Source organism: Agelaius tricolor, unplaced genomic scaffold (assembly GCF_023055355.1).
Source record: "Agelaius tricolor isolate 1412-34295 unplaced genomic scaffold, bAgeTri1.0.p SCAF_31, whole genome shotgun sequence".
Lineage (NCBI taxonomy): Eukaryota > Metazoa > Chordata > Aves > Passeriformes > Icteridae > Agelaius > Agelaius tricolor.
In genome coordinates, this window is record NW_027269291.1 from 2,450,225 (window position 1) to 2,465,014 (window position 14,790).

The following is a 14,790-nucleotide window of genomic DNA, read 5'->3' on the forward strand; positions in this document are numbered from 1 at the left end:
ATGTCTTGCTTATTGTTATTAAAAAAAAAAAAAAAAAAAAAAGAAAAAGAGACCTAATTTAAAAAAGACCTAATTTAAAGCCCCATGACACTTTACTGTTGAATTTTAGTCCTGCACTGTCCAGGGAAGCAGCCAGTCATGTGGCAGTGCTCCCAATTCCCACCCTGTGTCCTCTGGGCACTTTTCTTCCTCAGCTGTCCCAGTGTTGATGCTGCTTCCCCAGACACCCCCACTTGGTCAAGAGACGCAGGCTGTTCCCAAAACCTGGGAAGTGGGATGAGCTGGAGGCCACAGAATGCATGTCTTACACATTTGTGTCTGAAAACAAACAACACTTTTTCTAAAAGACTTCTTTTAAATATTTTTAGGTTTATCTTCCTGCCCAGGAATTAGTTTGGACAGAGAAATGGAATTGTTATCAGACAGGCCCTTGGTTTTGAGTGCATTTCTTACACAGAAACACCACACAGCTCTGTCATGTCACTGGCCAAGCCTCTGATGGGTTTTTTTTCCCCAATGAACAAAAGCTCTGTGTTTGTGAGAAATTGGAAAAAAAAAAAACCCAGATGGAGACACAGAAAGCAGTGAGATTTTCCCAGATTCTTCCCACCTTTCCTTAGCCTGGGGGCATGGTGCAGAGCTTGTTCTGTGTGTGGGGTTCACTCCTGTGTCTGCTGTTGTAGCTTAGGAAGCTCGAGGAGGCGATCGACGACTGCACGAACGCGGTCAAGCTGGATGACACCTACGTCAAAGCCTACCTGAGGAGGGCACAGTGGTGAGTGCACCCTGGCACTGGGCACCTCTGGGGACAGCACTGTCCTCCTGGCAGCTCTGAGGGGCAGCATCACAAATCTGGAGCTTGACTGAATAGAAGGAGTGAGGCCCTGAGTTTATTCCTCTTCCTTATGGTGCTGAGGAGATGGGGGTGGCTCTCTCTGGCCTCTCCTGCCTGCCTGGATCTGCCACTGCCTCTTGATGGTGTATTTATAGCATCATTTGGGTTGGAAAAGACCTCCAAAATCTTTGTCTTGCCTGCAGGATAAGTGGTGGAGATGGGGCTGTAAAATCACCAGGATCTGGGGTTTTTTAAACTCAATACATAGTTTGGTTCTGCTGGATCAATCCCTTCTCCCTCCCTCATCACTGCCTGGTGCAAAGGCACCAACCTTTGACCAATTTCCATCTTGTCAAGCAGAGCAGAGCACTGAGTACCACATCCAGTTGTTCCATGAACATCTCCTGGAATGGGTGATGTTCCCATGGTGGCTCCACCACCCCCCTGGGCAACCAGTTTCAATCCTGATCACCCTTTCAGTGAAGAAATCCTTCCTCATGTCTGATCTGAACAGGATTTAGGGAGGATTTGTTCTAAGACTTGATTCAGCTCACTGTGTTTATAGACTGATTGTTTATGGGTGTTCTGTCCCATGGAGCCCCTCTCTCTCCATTGTCTGCAATTGCAAATTCACAGTAGTTGGAAAAGAGATTGAAAAAGACCTGCAAGATCAATCTTTTCCAGCCTCCCATCTCTGTAATTTCTAAGCTCCAGTGAGTAAGGCTGAGGGGTGACAGACAGACTTGTGTCCCTCAGAGGTGCCAGGATTGTCACTCCTGACCAGCACTGCCTCTGTGAAGCTCTGTGCCAGCTCTGACTGTGCACCAGCTTCCTGTAGCTCAGGCTGCCTGGGATCAGTTCCTGCAGCTGCATATTGGAATTATCAGGCTGTTAAAGCAGAACTTTCGCTGCCAAAGGAGTTTCCAGTGTCCCCTTGGAGCACAGAGTGCAGGTTCCTGTGCAGGCTTTCCCACAAGTGCCAGGGCTCCTCTGAGGTCTGACCTGCTGCAATCCAGAGCATTTCTCTTAACCCACATCCACCCAGTCAGCCTGTACTGAATCCCTTCTGATGTTCCTCTGAAGGACACCTGGGCCACCTGTGTTTCTTTCCACAGTTACATGGACACAGAGCAATATGAAGATGCTGTAAGAGACTATGAGAAGGTTTATCAGACAGAGAAAACAAAAGGTGAGCACAAAAGCACTCTGTGTGTGTGCACAAATTTCTCTGAATTGACATTATTTTTGTTGTTCCTTTTTTCCCCCCACAATATGCTGTGATTTGCAGCCTAATACCCCAGCAGGACAATTTGGAGAAGTCCTCAGAAGCACTGGAAACCTCTGCTCTGGTTTCTCTCCCAGCTCTGAATGCTGAGGTGATAATTCACCTTGTGTCTGGGTTCAGAATGTCTGGTTTTGGTTCTTGTCTTGACTGTCCCCTTGCTTTTTGAGTGGCCTGAAGTGCAAGGCATGGAGTAACTCCTCCCCTCTGGTGTTGTGCTCCTTTCCAGAACACAAGCAGCTCCTAAAGAATGCACAGGTGGAACTGAAAAAGAGCAAAAGGAAAGACTACTACAAAATCCTGGGGGTGAACAAAAATGCCTCTGAAGATGAGATCAAGAAAGCTTACAGGAAAAGAGCACTAATGCACCATCCAGGTACCCCTGCAGCCCCTGTGTGCCCTGTGCAGCCAGCACTGAGGCACAAATGTCTGTGGAAGAGGGAATTCCTGGGAAATGGCAGCTCTGACCCCACAGATCTGGAGCAGGAGCTTGGGAGTGTTTAACATTATCCATTTGCACTAAAAATGAAACATTAACATTGGGAGTTTTCAACTGAAAATGAAACATTAACATTGGGAGCCTTTAACTGAAAATGAAACATTAACATTGGGAGCCTTTAACTGAAAATGAAACATTGACATTGGGAGCCTTTAACTGAAAATGAAACATTGACATTGGGAGCCTTTAACTGAAAATGAAACATTGACATTGGGAGCCTTTAACTGAAAATGAAACATTAACATTGGGAGTGTTTAACTGAAAATGAAACTTAAACATTGGGAGCCTTTAACTGAAAAGGAAACATTAACATTGGGAGCCTTTAACTGAAAATGAAACATTAACATTGGGAGTGTTTAACTGAAAATGAAACTTAAACATTGGGAGTTTTCAACTGAAAATGAAACATTAACATTGGGAGCCTTTAACTGAAAAGGAAACATTAACATTGGGAGTGTTTAACATTGTCCATTTGCACTGAAAATTAAAAGCTTTTTCCTGCTTGTTTGTGCATCCCCAGACAGGCACAGTGGAGCAAGTGCAGAGGTACAGAAGGAAGAAGAGAAGAAATTTAAGGAGGTTGGTGAAGCCTTTACCATCCTGTCAGATCCCAAGAAGAAGGCTCGCTATGACAGTGGGCAGGACTTGGAAGAGGATGGATTAAACATGGGAGGTCAGTGCTCTTTACAACACCCTGCCATGGCAGCCTTTAACCCTTTAGGGTCTGCCTTACCCCTAGAGCAAGCCTGCTGTTGGGAATGGTTCCATGAATTGGCTTGGTTTAGTCCCTGACAAAAAGTTGGGATGAGCTGGGTGGTTCTAGCTGGGAGCAGCCTGGGACACTGGTGGGTGTTGGCTCAGCTGGTGGGCAGAAATCTGTCACAGAAAATGGTAAATAGTGTCATTGTGAGGCCCTAAATGCTGCTTCTCCAGGTCCCTAGGCTGCCCTGTGTAGGTTCTCTCTGCTTTACCTGTTTGGGGTCCCTTCATGGCCCTGGGGAGCAGCCCTGAGTCCCCTTCTGAGATACTCTGGAGCCTCAGTGAGCTGACAGCTCCTGAGCTGTGGGAATGTGATGGTTATTGGCTGCAACTCATGAATTCCTTCTCTTCCCTGTAGAATTTGATCCAAATAACATCTTCAAGGCCTTCTTCAGCGGGCCAGGGGGCTTCAGCTTTGAAGGTAGGTGAGATGTTCTCCTCCTCCCAGCCTGGAACTGTGAGTACACAGAGCCCCTGGCAGGGCAGCTGGGGCTCCCAGTGGATGTGCTGCTTGAGGAGAGCATTTGGCTGGTGCACAAATCTCTTTCCAAGTTCTGCCTGCACAGTGGCAGCTGCTTCTGGTTCTTCTGGGTTCCAAAGCCACAAACTTGGGGACTCCTCATTCTGGAGCTGTGTGTGGCCTTGGCCCATCCACGTGCTGCTTAGGTGTGCACTAAACCAATTGGGATTTTGTAAAGTCCTGATTATTTTCCGTTTTCTTTTTCAGCTTCTGGGCCTGGAAATTTCTTTTTCCAGTTTGGCTAAGAAGCAAAACAAACACAAATCAAACCACACATACCTGATCTGCTTCTTTTAACCTCGAGTATGGACAGCCCCAGACTCCTCCTCCATCACGTCTCGTTGTCCTTTAGAGCAGTTTCATTTCTGGGTTGGAGCCTCTGTTTGTGTGTTGTGTGTGTGAAGAGGAAACCAGCTCGGGAGGGGAAGGCTTGTGAATTTTGTTTTACTGTTAACTTTATTAAAAAAAAAAACTGAAAAAAAAAATAAAGCTTTGAATCTTTTGGTCCCTCCATGCTGGCCCGTGCTTTCAGCTGCTTCTGCCCCTCAACACAGAGGATTTCCTGGAATCTTCCCAGAATCTCCACATGTGTGAGGGAGAAAGAATTCCTGGTTTGTTTCTGGTTGCTTCCAAAGCAGCATGTCCAGGGTTTGGAGTAACTTGTAAGTTATCTTAATCTTTTGGAAATACTGCCAAGGCTCAATCCAGTTTTGTACAATCCCATTTCACCTGCAAGCCTGGCTTCTTGGCTCTTTTTATTTGGTTGTTTGTTTATTTTTTTCCCATGGTTCTCCCAGCAAGGCCCACTTGGGCATTAAACTTCTGTGATAACATGTGAGCTTACAATTCTGTATCAGAGAAATGCTGCTTAGAGTTCAAAGAGCAGCTCATGTGAGAATTCCCTGTGATGCAGCTGGAATTAAGGGCTTTGTGTTCCCAAGATTGTCCTGTTTAAGGGAATATTGAATTTGCTCTGGGCTGAATTCCTTCACTGTACTTTTTTAAATTAATCCACTTGAATATTTTATATTTGTGCTAAACTTGATTTTTGTTGAGCTTGATGTGTGATTTCCTGTTACTGATCCATGACATGGGTGAGTCTTTCAATGCCAGGTGAATTCCAGGCAGGGATGGTGGGTGCTTTGGGATGTGCAGTGTTTAGTTAACCTGGTTGTGTGGTTTTCCTCTGGCAGTGATTTACTCCTCCAAAGCAGCAAGAAAATGCAAAGTCCAGCTCTGAGCTGGCAGTCTGTGCTTTTCTCTTGTGCAGTGTCAGGACAGGAGCTGGAGGGATGGATGAGCTTCTGGCCTGGAGCTGTGCCTGTTAGCAGTTTGATTTTCACCTAAAAGGTGATTTTACAGCAAAGTCTGAGCTGGGAGAGAGCTCTGCTTCTGGAATTGCCCCCTTTTCTGCACAGCATGGTCCAGGTGCCTGTGTGAGCTCCTCTCTGCTGGGTTCTGGAGCTTCCCTTGTGCTCAGCCTGGGATGTTGGGGAGCACAGGGGCTGTGGCTGGGGGTCCTGGGCTGGTGCTCAGAGAGGGGCTCAGGGGCTGTGGCTGGGGGTCCTGAGGGGGGCACAGGGGCTGTGGCTGGGGGTCCTGGGCTGACCCTGCCAGTGTGGGGCTGTTGGAAGCTGATGGAGTTTGCTCACAGGATGGGTGTTTGTGCAGGCTGGGCTGTGCTGAGAGAACCTCCCAGTGACTCTTTTTGCTTTCCCACAGCAGAACAAACCCTGCAGGGAGCTCCTTGCACCAGGTGATCACTGGCAATGGCTCCTCTTTGTCTTCCTCCCTCCCTCCCCAGGGCTGGGTGTGCCCTCCAGCAGGACAGGGACTGTGAGTTCCATGGTGTCCTGGTCCTGCTGTGGTGTTTGGTCAGGATTCTTGACAATCTGCTTAAATAGAGGGAAAATTTAAGGGCTTAAATTTTAGCACTGCAGAATAGAATATTTTACAACTCGTTTGAAACTCAGCTTTCCTAAGTGAACCAGTGCTGAGTAACACTTTCCAAACCTGACTCTCCCACGTTTGTTCAAGTCCTTCACACCCATGTGAGGGATGGGCCCACCCAGGTGCACCAAGAGCAGCTGGGTCCTGGCACTTTTCAGGCTCTGAAATGGTGAAAACGTGGGGAACTGAAATACTGGTCTATGCACACTGATGCTTCCTTCCCCAGCTTTCCTGGCACTGTAATCTGAGTTTACAAGAGTTTAGTGGCATTTTGGTTCCATGACATCTGGTCCTGTGTGTGTGTGTGTGTCGATGTCACTGTACAGTTTGGGCTGTTCTCAGTCTCTCATTGCTGAGCAGAGCCATGTTCTGTGTCTGTCAGTGAGTTTATTCTCATTTTCCCCTGCCCCAGGGACGTGTGAGCAGTTTCCTTCCTCCCTTCCTTCTCTCCAAGCTGCCTGAGCCCATTCCTTGGAGCACAGGAGTGGAATGGCTCTGCTTCTGGGAGAGAAAATGTATACAGCAGCTATTTATAACCTGTACATGAATGCATGATTTAATGTAGTTAAATATTCATATGGTGAGTGCCAAGACTTTCTACAGCACGTTGTTACGTGAATCAAGGTGAAGGCAAATGCACAGAACCATGGAAGGGATTGGGCTTGAAGGCCTTTAAAGGCTGTCAGGTCCAACCCCTGCCATGGGCAGGGACACCTTCCACTAGGCCAGAGTGCCCCAGGCCCTGTGCAGTCCCTGTCCCCTGGCACAGAGCAGGGCTTGGTGGCACCTGGCACCTCAGGGCAGCAGCAGTGTCCAGTGGCACTGTGACCCCACCGTGTCCCAGCACGGCCTGGGCAGACAAAACTCTGCATTTTCCAAAAAATGGGCTCAGCTGTGCATTGCTTGGAGTGTTGCCTCCACACGTGGTGGTTCCAGCACATTGTCCATGGGTTGTGCTTGGGTGTAGCTGCAGGGAAGCTGAGTGCCAGTGCCCCAGCTACCCACAGGTCCTGGTGCCACCAGCCCCACAGAGCCACCAGCCCCAGGGATTTGCCACAGAAACCACAAATGAGCATCCTCAAGTGATGCTGTCCCAGAAGGACAGAGAGCACACGGAGGTGAAGGAGGTGGTGGCATGGACACTTTGGTGTGACTCTCAGCCTGGGCTCTCCAAGGGGGAATGGCTGGTGCTGTGAGAGCTGCTGCTCTCAAGAAAGGCCTGGAAAGAGCAGAGCTGCTGTGGCTGAGAGCCAGACCAGGCTGGTGTGCCAGGGGCTGTTTTCCAGCAGCTGAGTTGGGAGTGGATGCTCTGAACAGCTCGAGAGCTTCTCTGGGAAAGTTGTGAAGAGAAGTGTGTGAGTGTGGCTGTGGGCAGAGCTGGCATGTGAGGGCTCTGCTGTAGGACTGCAGCTTTGGCAGGGAGATCAGCAATTGTGTGGCTGTTAGGCTTTGCCTTGGATGTGGTTTTGTCCGGCCATGCTCAGAGCATCATGGAATAGTTTGTGTTGGAAAGCTGTGAAGTCCATTCAGGAGGTTCTGGCCACCCTCTTAAGCTCCCTCATTGCTTTGGCTGCACAGGAATGTACCTGATTTGGTTTTGATCCTGGGAGTGTTCAGTGAGCAGGATCCCCAGTGCTGCTGGCTGTTGTAAATGCAGAAATGCAAGTTGGAAAATGGGAGAAAGACAAATTGTTCAGGTACAAGAGTATTATCCATGGAATAGAATGGCCCCTCCACTCTGCATCTGCTGAGATACAGAGTGGACACTTTGTGGTGTGTCTGAGATGGAGGCTGGGGCCAGTCCCTGTCCAGCCACACTGGCCCTGGACCTGCAGCCATCCAGCAGCCCCAGGGCTGGGCCATGTGCTGCTTTGCCATTTCCAAATGACCTCCTCAGTTTCAGTAATAACTCCAGATATTCTCTTATTTCTAATGGATGGTTTCCATCCTGTCTAAATTCGTGCCTTGTCCTTTCCCCTCCTCTTCCCTAGGGAACAGGACAACTGTGTGCTGCACCCTGGAGCAGTGCTGGTCCCTGGGCAGCTGTGACAGGGGTGGGTGGCAATAGAGCTGGTGGCTGTCCCTGCCCTTGGCTCTGTGGGGCCATTCTGGGTCCCTGCATGACTGTGAGAGCTGATGTGAAACTCTTTGGCCTTCCTGGCCCACTCCCAGCATCATGGATGGGGTTATCCCTTCTTGGAGCAGCGCTGGGCATTTTCCCTCACCCAGGTCTGAGCTTGGAGGGACAGCTCTGCTCTGTTGCTGGAGCATCCATGGGGAGCCCAGAGGGACTGCCCAGCCCTGCTGCCACCCCAGCCCTGTCCCCTGATGGCTCCTGTGAACAGAGTGTGGTGTGAGGCAGCATCCCAGGGCCACGGGGATCGCAGAGCCCCACAGTGCACGTGGGTCACAGCTGTGGAACAGTCAGGGCAAATCCAGGCACCGATGCGAAGCCACTCGGAGAGGAGCTCGTCCCTGCGCTGCCGTGTTTATCTGAACTGGAATTGGGAATGTTTACCTCAGTGTACATAGCTCAACCTTTCCCTGGGAGGGAAGGGGAATTGCATGGAGCAATTGCTGTCCCATTGCTTTGCCAAACTCCTCATCCTCTCCCAGCCGGGCTCCGCATCGGTACCAGCTGTCCCTCTTGGACCTTTCTAGGATGTGAATGGTAAAAAATGTGAATATTTGTTGTTTACTTCCTTAGCAGAACTCCTGATGCCGTGTTTGTATGGGAAATCAGCCTGAGCAGACCCATATGCAATCGGTTTTACTTTATTATAAACTGTATATGATGTACAAACTAATAAAAACTCAAACGACGACAATGTCACTGTTGTTCTTGAACAGGCAGGTGAAGGAGATATTCCAGCTGTGTATTCTGGTGCTGGAGTGATCTGGGCACTGGGGGTGTGGGCTCAGCCAGCCCCTGAGCAGGTGCTGGCAAATCCCTTGTAGAGCTTTGGTGGAACAAACCCTTGAGGTTCTGTCAGCTGCTGCCAGTGTGGAAGGTTGGAGGGATTTCTCCAAGAAGGGTCACAGGTGCTCTGGGTGGGTTTATAGCTCACTATTTTATGGTATAATGAGAATTTATTCTTATCCTTTGCTTCTGATCAGCAGGAAGTATTTTGCTTTCATGGCAGAGTGTTTGGTAGCAGAAAAGCACCAAAGCTCTCCCTGGTTTTGGCCTCAACAGTCAGAGAGAAACGCTCCTTGCCCCAGCAACATTGGACTCAGGGTGAGCTGTGCCCAGCCCCAGCCCAGGCCTCAAACACAGTCAGTATTTACAGTGTTAGTTGGGTTAATGTCACTGCTGCTCCCCAGAGCCTGAGCCAGAGCAGGAGGTCGAGCTGGGACCTGCCCTGGGGCTGTTAGTGGAGCTTTGTGTTAAACAATGCCCAGGAGCCACCGCCCTGCTGGGCCAGGGCCTGGCAGAGCACAAACCCAAGTTTCAATAAAACAGATTTAATGACACAAGTGCTGGGTCAGTAACTTCCAGCTGGGGTTTAGGTTCGAGCAGACATGAGTTACAAGGTTACAGTGCCTCCACTTCCTACACTACGGGGTTACTCCAGCCTAACTCTTAACATTCAAGTGCATTAGAGGAAGGGAGTAAAATCTTGCATGAAGTCCAGTCGTGTACTTCAGACATGATTTTAGTTTCTATCAAATAAGATGGAAAAGATGTTAGTTCATCTCTTCCACTCCCTGCCAAGGCAGGATTGTTCCCTACAGGACACGGGATGGTGCTTGGTCCAGCCCAGGTGGAGGGAAGTGGCTGGAGCTGCTTTGCAGGAATTGGCTCCCTGTCCTGGTGTTTCACTTGATTTCCCCAAAGTTGGTGTCTTTAAGGCATCACCTGGCACAGTGCCCTCCTCCTGGCTGTCCCAGAGCATCTCTGCTGTGAGGGACAGCAGCTGGGATGGAGCCCACTGGGGGCAGCTGTGATTAGGGCTGCCAGGACCTGCTGCCCTCAGCAAGTTCTGTCCTTAGGGGCCAAACCCTTGGTAAGGACAGGACTCCTGACAGGAGTGAGCCACGCCTGGGTCTCGCTAGTTCTGACCCTGTACTCAGCTGCCAGAATGGTTAATGTCAGTCCCTGGCTGTGGGAGGGGAGGGACATCCTGCAGTTCCCTTGGCTTCAGACCAGCGACTGCCAGGCTTTGGTCAGTGCCAACAGGTAAAGATCGAACGATTGTGGTTCAGAGGGAAGCAATAAAAGCCCCAGAGTTGATCTTTCTCCAAGGAAGAAAATAAGCAGGACACCCCAGCAGGTTCCCTCCAAAACTCACATTACAGTTGCAGTCAGGAGTTGCTTGTTTTCTTCCTTTTCTGAGGCCGATAACTCCCCAGAGGCTTCGCGCTGGGGTGGGCAGGAGGGTTGACTTTAGTAAAGGTAGAAATTATTTCTCTTTACACTTTTAAGGTTACAGAAGTTACTTGCCTTTTAAAAACAAACCGAGGAGCTGCCCTGCCCGTGCTCCTAGATGATGGTGCAGGAGCTAAAGGCAGCGCCCCGTTTGTTGGTGCTCTGCGTTGGCACGAGCTTTCCCTTCCCATAGTACCCCGAGAATATCGCCCTCACATCAATCTTTTTCAACAGCACAAGCATCCACATCCCATTATCAAAATACAGCAGTTTCCCTCCTCCAATTTCCCCCACTTGCTCCCCTTTGTTCCCTGCCTTTTCCAGCTTGACAAACTCCAGCAGGTCGAGCCCCGTCTGGACGGCTTCGACGCCGTTGGCGCAGCCCAGGGTGATGTGGGCGCGGCTGCCCCGGGGGAGGTTGTCCGTGGGCAGGATCTTGTCAGCATCCCCTGGCCACAGCAGCAGCTGCTGCTCGCTCAGCTCGATGCGAGCCCCGACAGTCTTTGTGGTGATGAACAGTGCGGAGATGGAGAGGGTGAAGCCTTTGCCGTAGGAAGCCTTCACAGCCTGGAGGAGAGGGACACACACAGGGGACAGGGTTGGTGCCTCTGGGTGGGGATTCACTGGGGCTGCTCATGGCAGCTCTTGTTGTGACAGGGGCAAAATATCAGAGCAAGAAGGTGAGTGCCTGATGTGCCAGCTCTGTGGATCGGGAGCTGGTAATGTCTTTCCAATATTTAACCTGGGCTTATATGCTCTGAAATAATCAATCTGGGGATCTGAATACCTCAATTCATCATCATTCAGCTCAAGCTGTCAGAGATGATGCTGGAAGTCATGTGTGATCGGGGAAAGTGGGAGTATTTTGTTTGGAAATAGGAAACAAAATCACCACGTCCACACTTTGGAGTTTTCTCTGCACAGGCCACATGGATGTAGTTCCTGTCCCTATGTTTGGCCTCTTGGGTCAGAGCAAAGCCCATCCCCAACCCTCTCCCAGGCTCATGGACACCCCAAAGGGGAGGGAGGGGACCCCAACACTCACTTCCTGCTGCGCATATTCCTCAGCTCCAGCTGCTTTTCCAAACTCAGTGTATTTCGTGGTGCAGTGCAGGACCCCAGGTGGCCTCTTCACAAAGTAGCTGGTGAGATCTATTTTTATTTTAGGATCTTCGATAGCAGAAGGAACTGCAGATACAGATAAACAATGTCACTGCCACAAAATGATGCCCCTGATGTCAACCCACGAGCCCTGGTCCCATCTCTCCCTTCCCTACTCCAGCCTTGACATCTCATCTCTGACTGCAGGGTGGGAAACCAGACCCCTCCCTCCTCCCAGGCTCACTGCAGATGGAGCCAGAGAACAGAAGCTCCCGTGCATCATCGTGGCTCATCCCAAACCTGATGAGATGTGAGAGTCCCCTAAGGGATGGGATTGTTCAGTCCAGCCTTTCCCATTTCTCTCTCTTTGCCTTTTTCCCACCCAACCCCTTGAAACCAGGGGACACCCAGGATCCCATGTCCTGCTGCTGCCACCTGAGCTCAGTGCCCTGTGGGGCCAGACCTAAACAGACTTAGGAAAAGCTCTTTAATTTATTTTTACTTTAAAAGCAACTTTGTCAACTATGAAGACCAGGTTAGCAGCTTTAAAAAGCTTTTCTTGTTGGCAGTGTTAGAAATTGACTTTAGAAGCTAATCAGACTCATCAACAGGTAAGAATGTGTAAGAGAACATCAATACATACAGTATTTACTCTCCTTTTTGAAGGCTTTGAGACTCCCAAGCTCATCCAAGAATGCCTGACCAGCCTTCCTCAGGATCTCCGAACTTCTTTTGCTCAAAAACCACCCAAAATACATGGGGAGGAATTCCTTCTCTAGGCTTGGCTTCATCTTCTTCAGCTCTTCCACAGACAGTTTCCACTGATTCTTGTCCTTTAGCTGGGGACAATCCAAGCGCCAGGGGGTTTTGGGCTCGGCAAAGATGACTTTGTAGCGATACTTGTCAGCAATGTCAAAGAGCTGCTCCAGCCGCTCCCGCTCGTGGTGAGTGTCATCCAAAACAATGACGCTGATCTCCCGTTTGCAATAGTCAACTAGATCCTCATCCACCTTGGAGTACTCTTCAGGAATGGAGCTTCTGATTAACGGTGTGATTTTATAGTGATCAACAGAGATGACCTTGCAGGCGTCTTTGTAGCGATCGTGGATGGCCTGGGCCAGGGTGGACTTCCCGCTGCCAGGCAGGCCCCGGAGGATGAAAAAGGTTTTGGATTCTTTCAGTGTGGAGATGGTGTCTTCATCGTCCAGGAATGGGAAATGCAAACTCTCAGGTCTCTCTTTTGCTGATTGAGTAGACATTTTTCTAAATATTTTAGGCAGGAAAGGGTGACTCTTCTTGGAAAAGCCTCTGTTCTGAAATGGAAGGAGAAAATACTTTGCAGGGCAGGAACCCCAGAGACAATGTGGTCCTGCTGGGACCTTTAGTGGAAAGGATGGGCACAGGGAGCATCTCCCCCACACGGCCTCACTTGGGTGCGCTGCTCAGCTGATTCCTTCTCCCACAGCTGCTCTGGCTGGTCACACAGCAGAAATCCACTGCATCCCACCCAAGGGCTGAAGGTTCAGCCCTGCTCCCCACTCTGGCCTCAGCAGCTGCAGTCCTGCCCCACTGGGAAGGGGCTTCTCAGGCACCAGGAGCTGCCACAAAGCCCCAGAGCTCCTTGTGGGGCACATTTAGTCTGAGCACTTGAACAAATACACCTGCAGCTGCCGGATGTGAGGGCAGCGACCCATGGAGGAGTCCAAGGGGAACTGAAAGGCCCAAGAGGTTGAGAGCTGCCACACTCCTGTCCCTTCACCTGAATCACAAACTCTATTCCCAGGCTGTTCCCTAGAGCAGCCCACAAGGATGCTGCTGCCTCTCTCTGACCTGCACTGAGCAGCTGAGCACCTCACAGGAGGGAATCTGGGCTCCTCTTGGGGAAAGCAACTGAGACGGCTCCCAGGAAAGCCAAACCCCTCCCAGCAGCTGCAAGGCAGAACTCGAAAGTGAAACCTCGAGTGCTGGAGGAAACGAAACACTCGCGGTTGGCAGCAGTGAGCGGGAGATGCCGCTGGGAGCTGGCACGGCTGTCCCTCCCCTCCTGCCAGCAGCTCCGGTTAGCAGAATCCCAGATTAATTCCCAGTAGAGCCCGGGAAAACACAGGACTGAAAGGAAAAGTGGGATTTCTTCAGCTGTGCGAGTCCTCAATAGCATCACCGAGGCAGACATTGTTTGTTGGGTCAATAAATGACCCGGCTGCCTGTGGGCCAGCCCAGCCTGGGATCCACTGGACCGTGGGAGTGATGCCCAAGAAGTTTTGCCTTTGATGCAAAAATTGAGAAGTTTTACATAAAACGTAACTGCTCTGCCAGGGCCAGAAAAATGTGTTTCCAGTTCGCAGTTTTCAAAAAAACCCCACTTTTCAGGTGTTGATTTCCCCATCTCTTTATTCCAGAAGGTGCAGATGGGTTTTGGTTCCGAATGCCCTGGGAGCAGAAGCAGGACCCCGCATTTCCCACGGGCACTGCCTGCCCTGGGCTCAGCTGCAGCCTGAGGGACAAAGGAGCCCCTGAGAGCTGCGAGGACCTGCGGGCTCCCCGGAGACCCCGGTGCTGCTTTCCCCGCACGCTCGGGGCTCAAAGTGCTCACACCGGGGGAAGCCGGAGAGTTACCTGGAGCGCAGCACAGGTGCCCCGCTTGCCAGGGCTCGCAGGGCCGGGCTGTCCCCGCTCCGCACCGGGCTGTCCCCGCTCCGCACCGGGCTGTCCCGCGGGCGGGGACCGGGGCCGCTGTTCTGCCGCGGCAGCTGCCGAGGGGACTGAGGCGCTTTTCAGCCCCGTGAACAAAGGAACAATCGCGGCCCCCCCGGGCCATTGTTCGCCGCCGGCTCGGGGACAACGGGCGCCTTCACGGGCCGGGCCGGGTGGACAAAGGCTCCGCAGAGCCCGGGGGAGCGGGGTCCCGCCGGACAATCTCCCATTGAGCCGCCCCCACAAAGCTCCCGCTTGTCTCCTCTCCCCACCATGGAGGGAGCCAGCGCTGCCGGCCCCGTGCTGCCCGTGCCCCGGCAGCCCCCAGAGCGTCCCGGGACCCCCGAGAGGGAGCCACGGGCCCCGGGGCCGTTCTCGGGGCCCGGCTGCCTCCGCTCCCCCCCGGCCCTGCGCCCTCGTGTCGGCAACGCCGCCGGCGCTTCCGCCCTCCCGGGAATCGGAACCTTCGCCGGGCGCAGCTGCAGCTGCAGCCGCGATGCCAATCCCGATGCCAATCCCGATGCTCATCCCGATGCCTGTCCCCATCCCGCTGGTCCCGCTTACCATGGTGAGGGCAGCGGCTCCGGGGCGGCCGCCGGTGCGGAGCGGCGCGGCGGGGAAGCGGCTCTGGGGCGGGCGCGGCCGCCGCTCCTTTCATAGCCCCGGGACTCGCCCGCCCCCGAGGGCCGGGCCGAGCCCTCCCCCGGGGCAGCGGGGGGGCCCCGGGGCTCAGCGCCCCGCCCGGTGCCGGGGATGCTGCCGGGACAGTCCCGGGCCGGGG

The 14,790-nt window shown here is 51.9% G+C and overlaps 2 protein-coding genes across 2 annotated transcripts in view; one reads left to right on the plus strand and one right to left on the minus strand.

The window, feature by feature from the left end:
* The window catches only part of DNAJC7 (DnaJ heat shock protein family (Hsp40) member C7), a 22,867-nt gene extending 14,194 nt beyond the window's left edge, over positions 1-8,673 (plus strand). The window contains exons 9-14 of the mRNA XM_071450630.1: positions 684-775; positions 1,951-2,024; positions 2,347-2,493; positions 3,137-3,289; positions 3,734-3,796; positions 4,103-8,673. Of these exons, the coding sequence (XP_071306731.1) occupies positions 684-775; positions 1,951-2,024; positions 2,347-2,493; positions 3,137-3,289; positions 3,734-3,796; positions 4,103-4,140 (567 nt within the window). The 3' untranslated portion in view covers positions 4,141-8,673. The remainder of the gene's footprint in view (positions 1-683; positions 776-1,950; positions 2,025-2,346; positions 2,494-3,136; positions 3,290-3,733; positions 3,797-4,102) is intronic.
* CNP (2',3'-cyclic nucleotide 3' phosphodiesterase) lies at positions 8,605-14,714 on the minus strand. The gene is made up of 4 exons (XM_071450633.1): positions 14,574-14,714; positions 11,959-12,628; positions 11,260-11,402; positions 8,605-10,781 (listed from the first exon to the last, which is right to left on the minus strand). The coding sequence occupies exons 1-4, from the start codon at positions 14,574-14,576 to the stop codon at positions 10,329-10,331; spliced, it is 1,269 nt and encodes a 422-aa protein (XP_071306734.1). The 5' UTR covers positions 14,577-14,714; the 3' UTR covers positions 8,605-10,328.
* Positions 14,715-14,790: the final 76 nt, after the last annotated feature.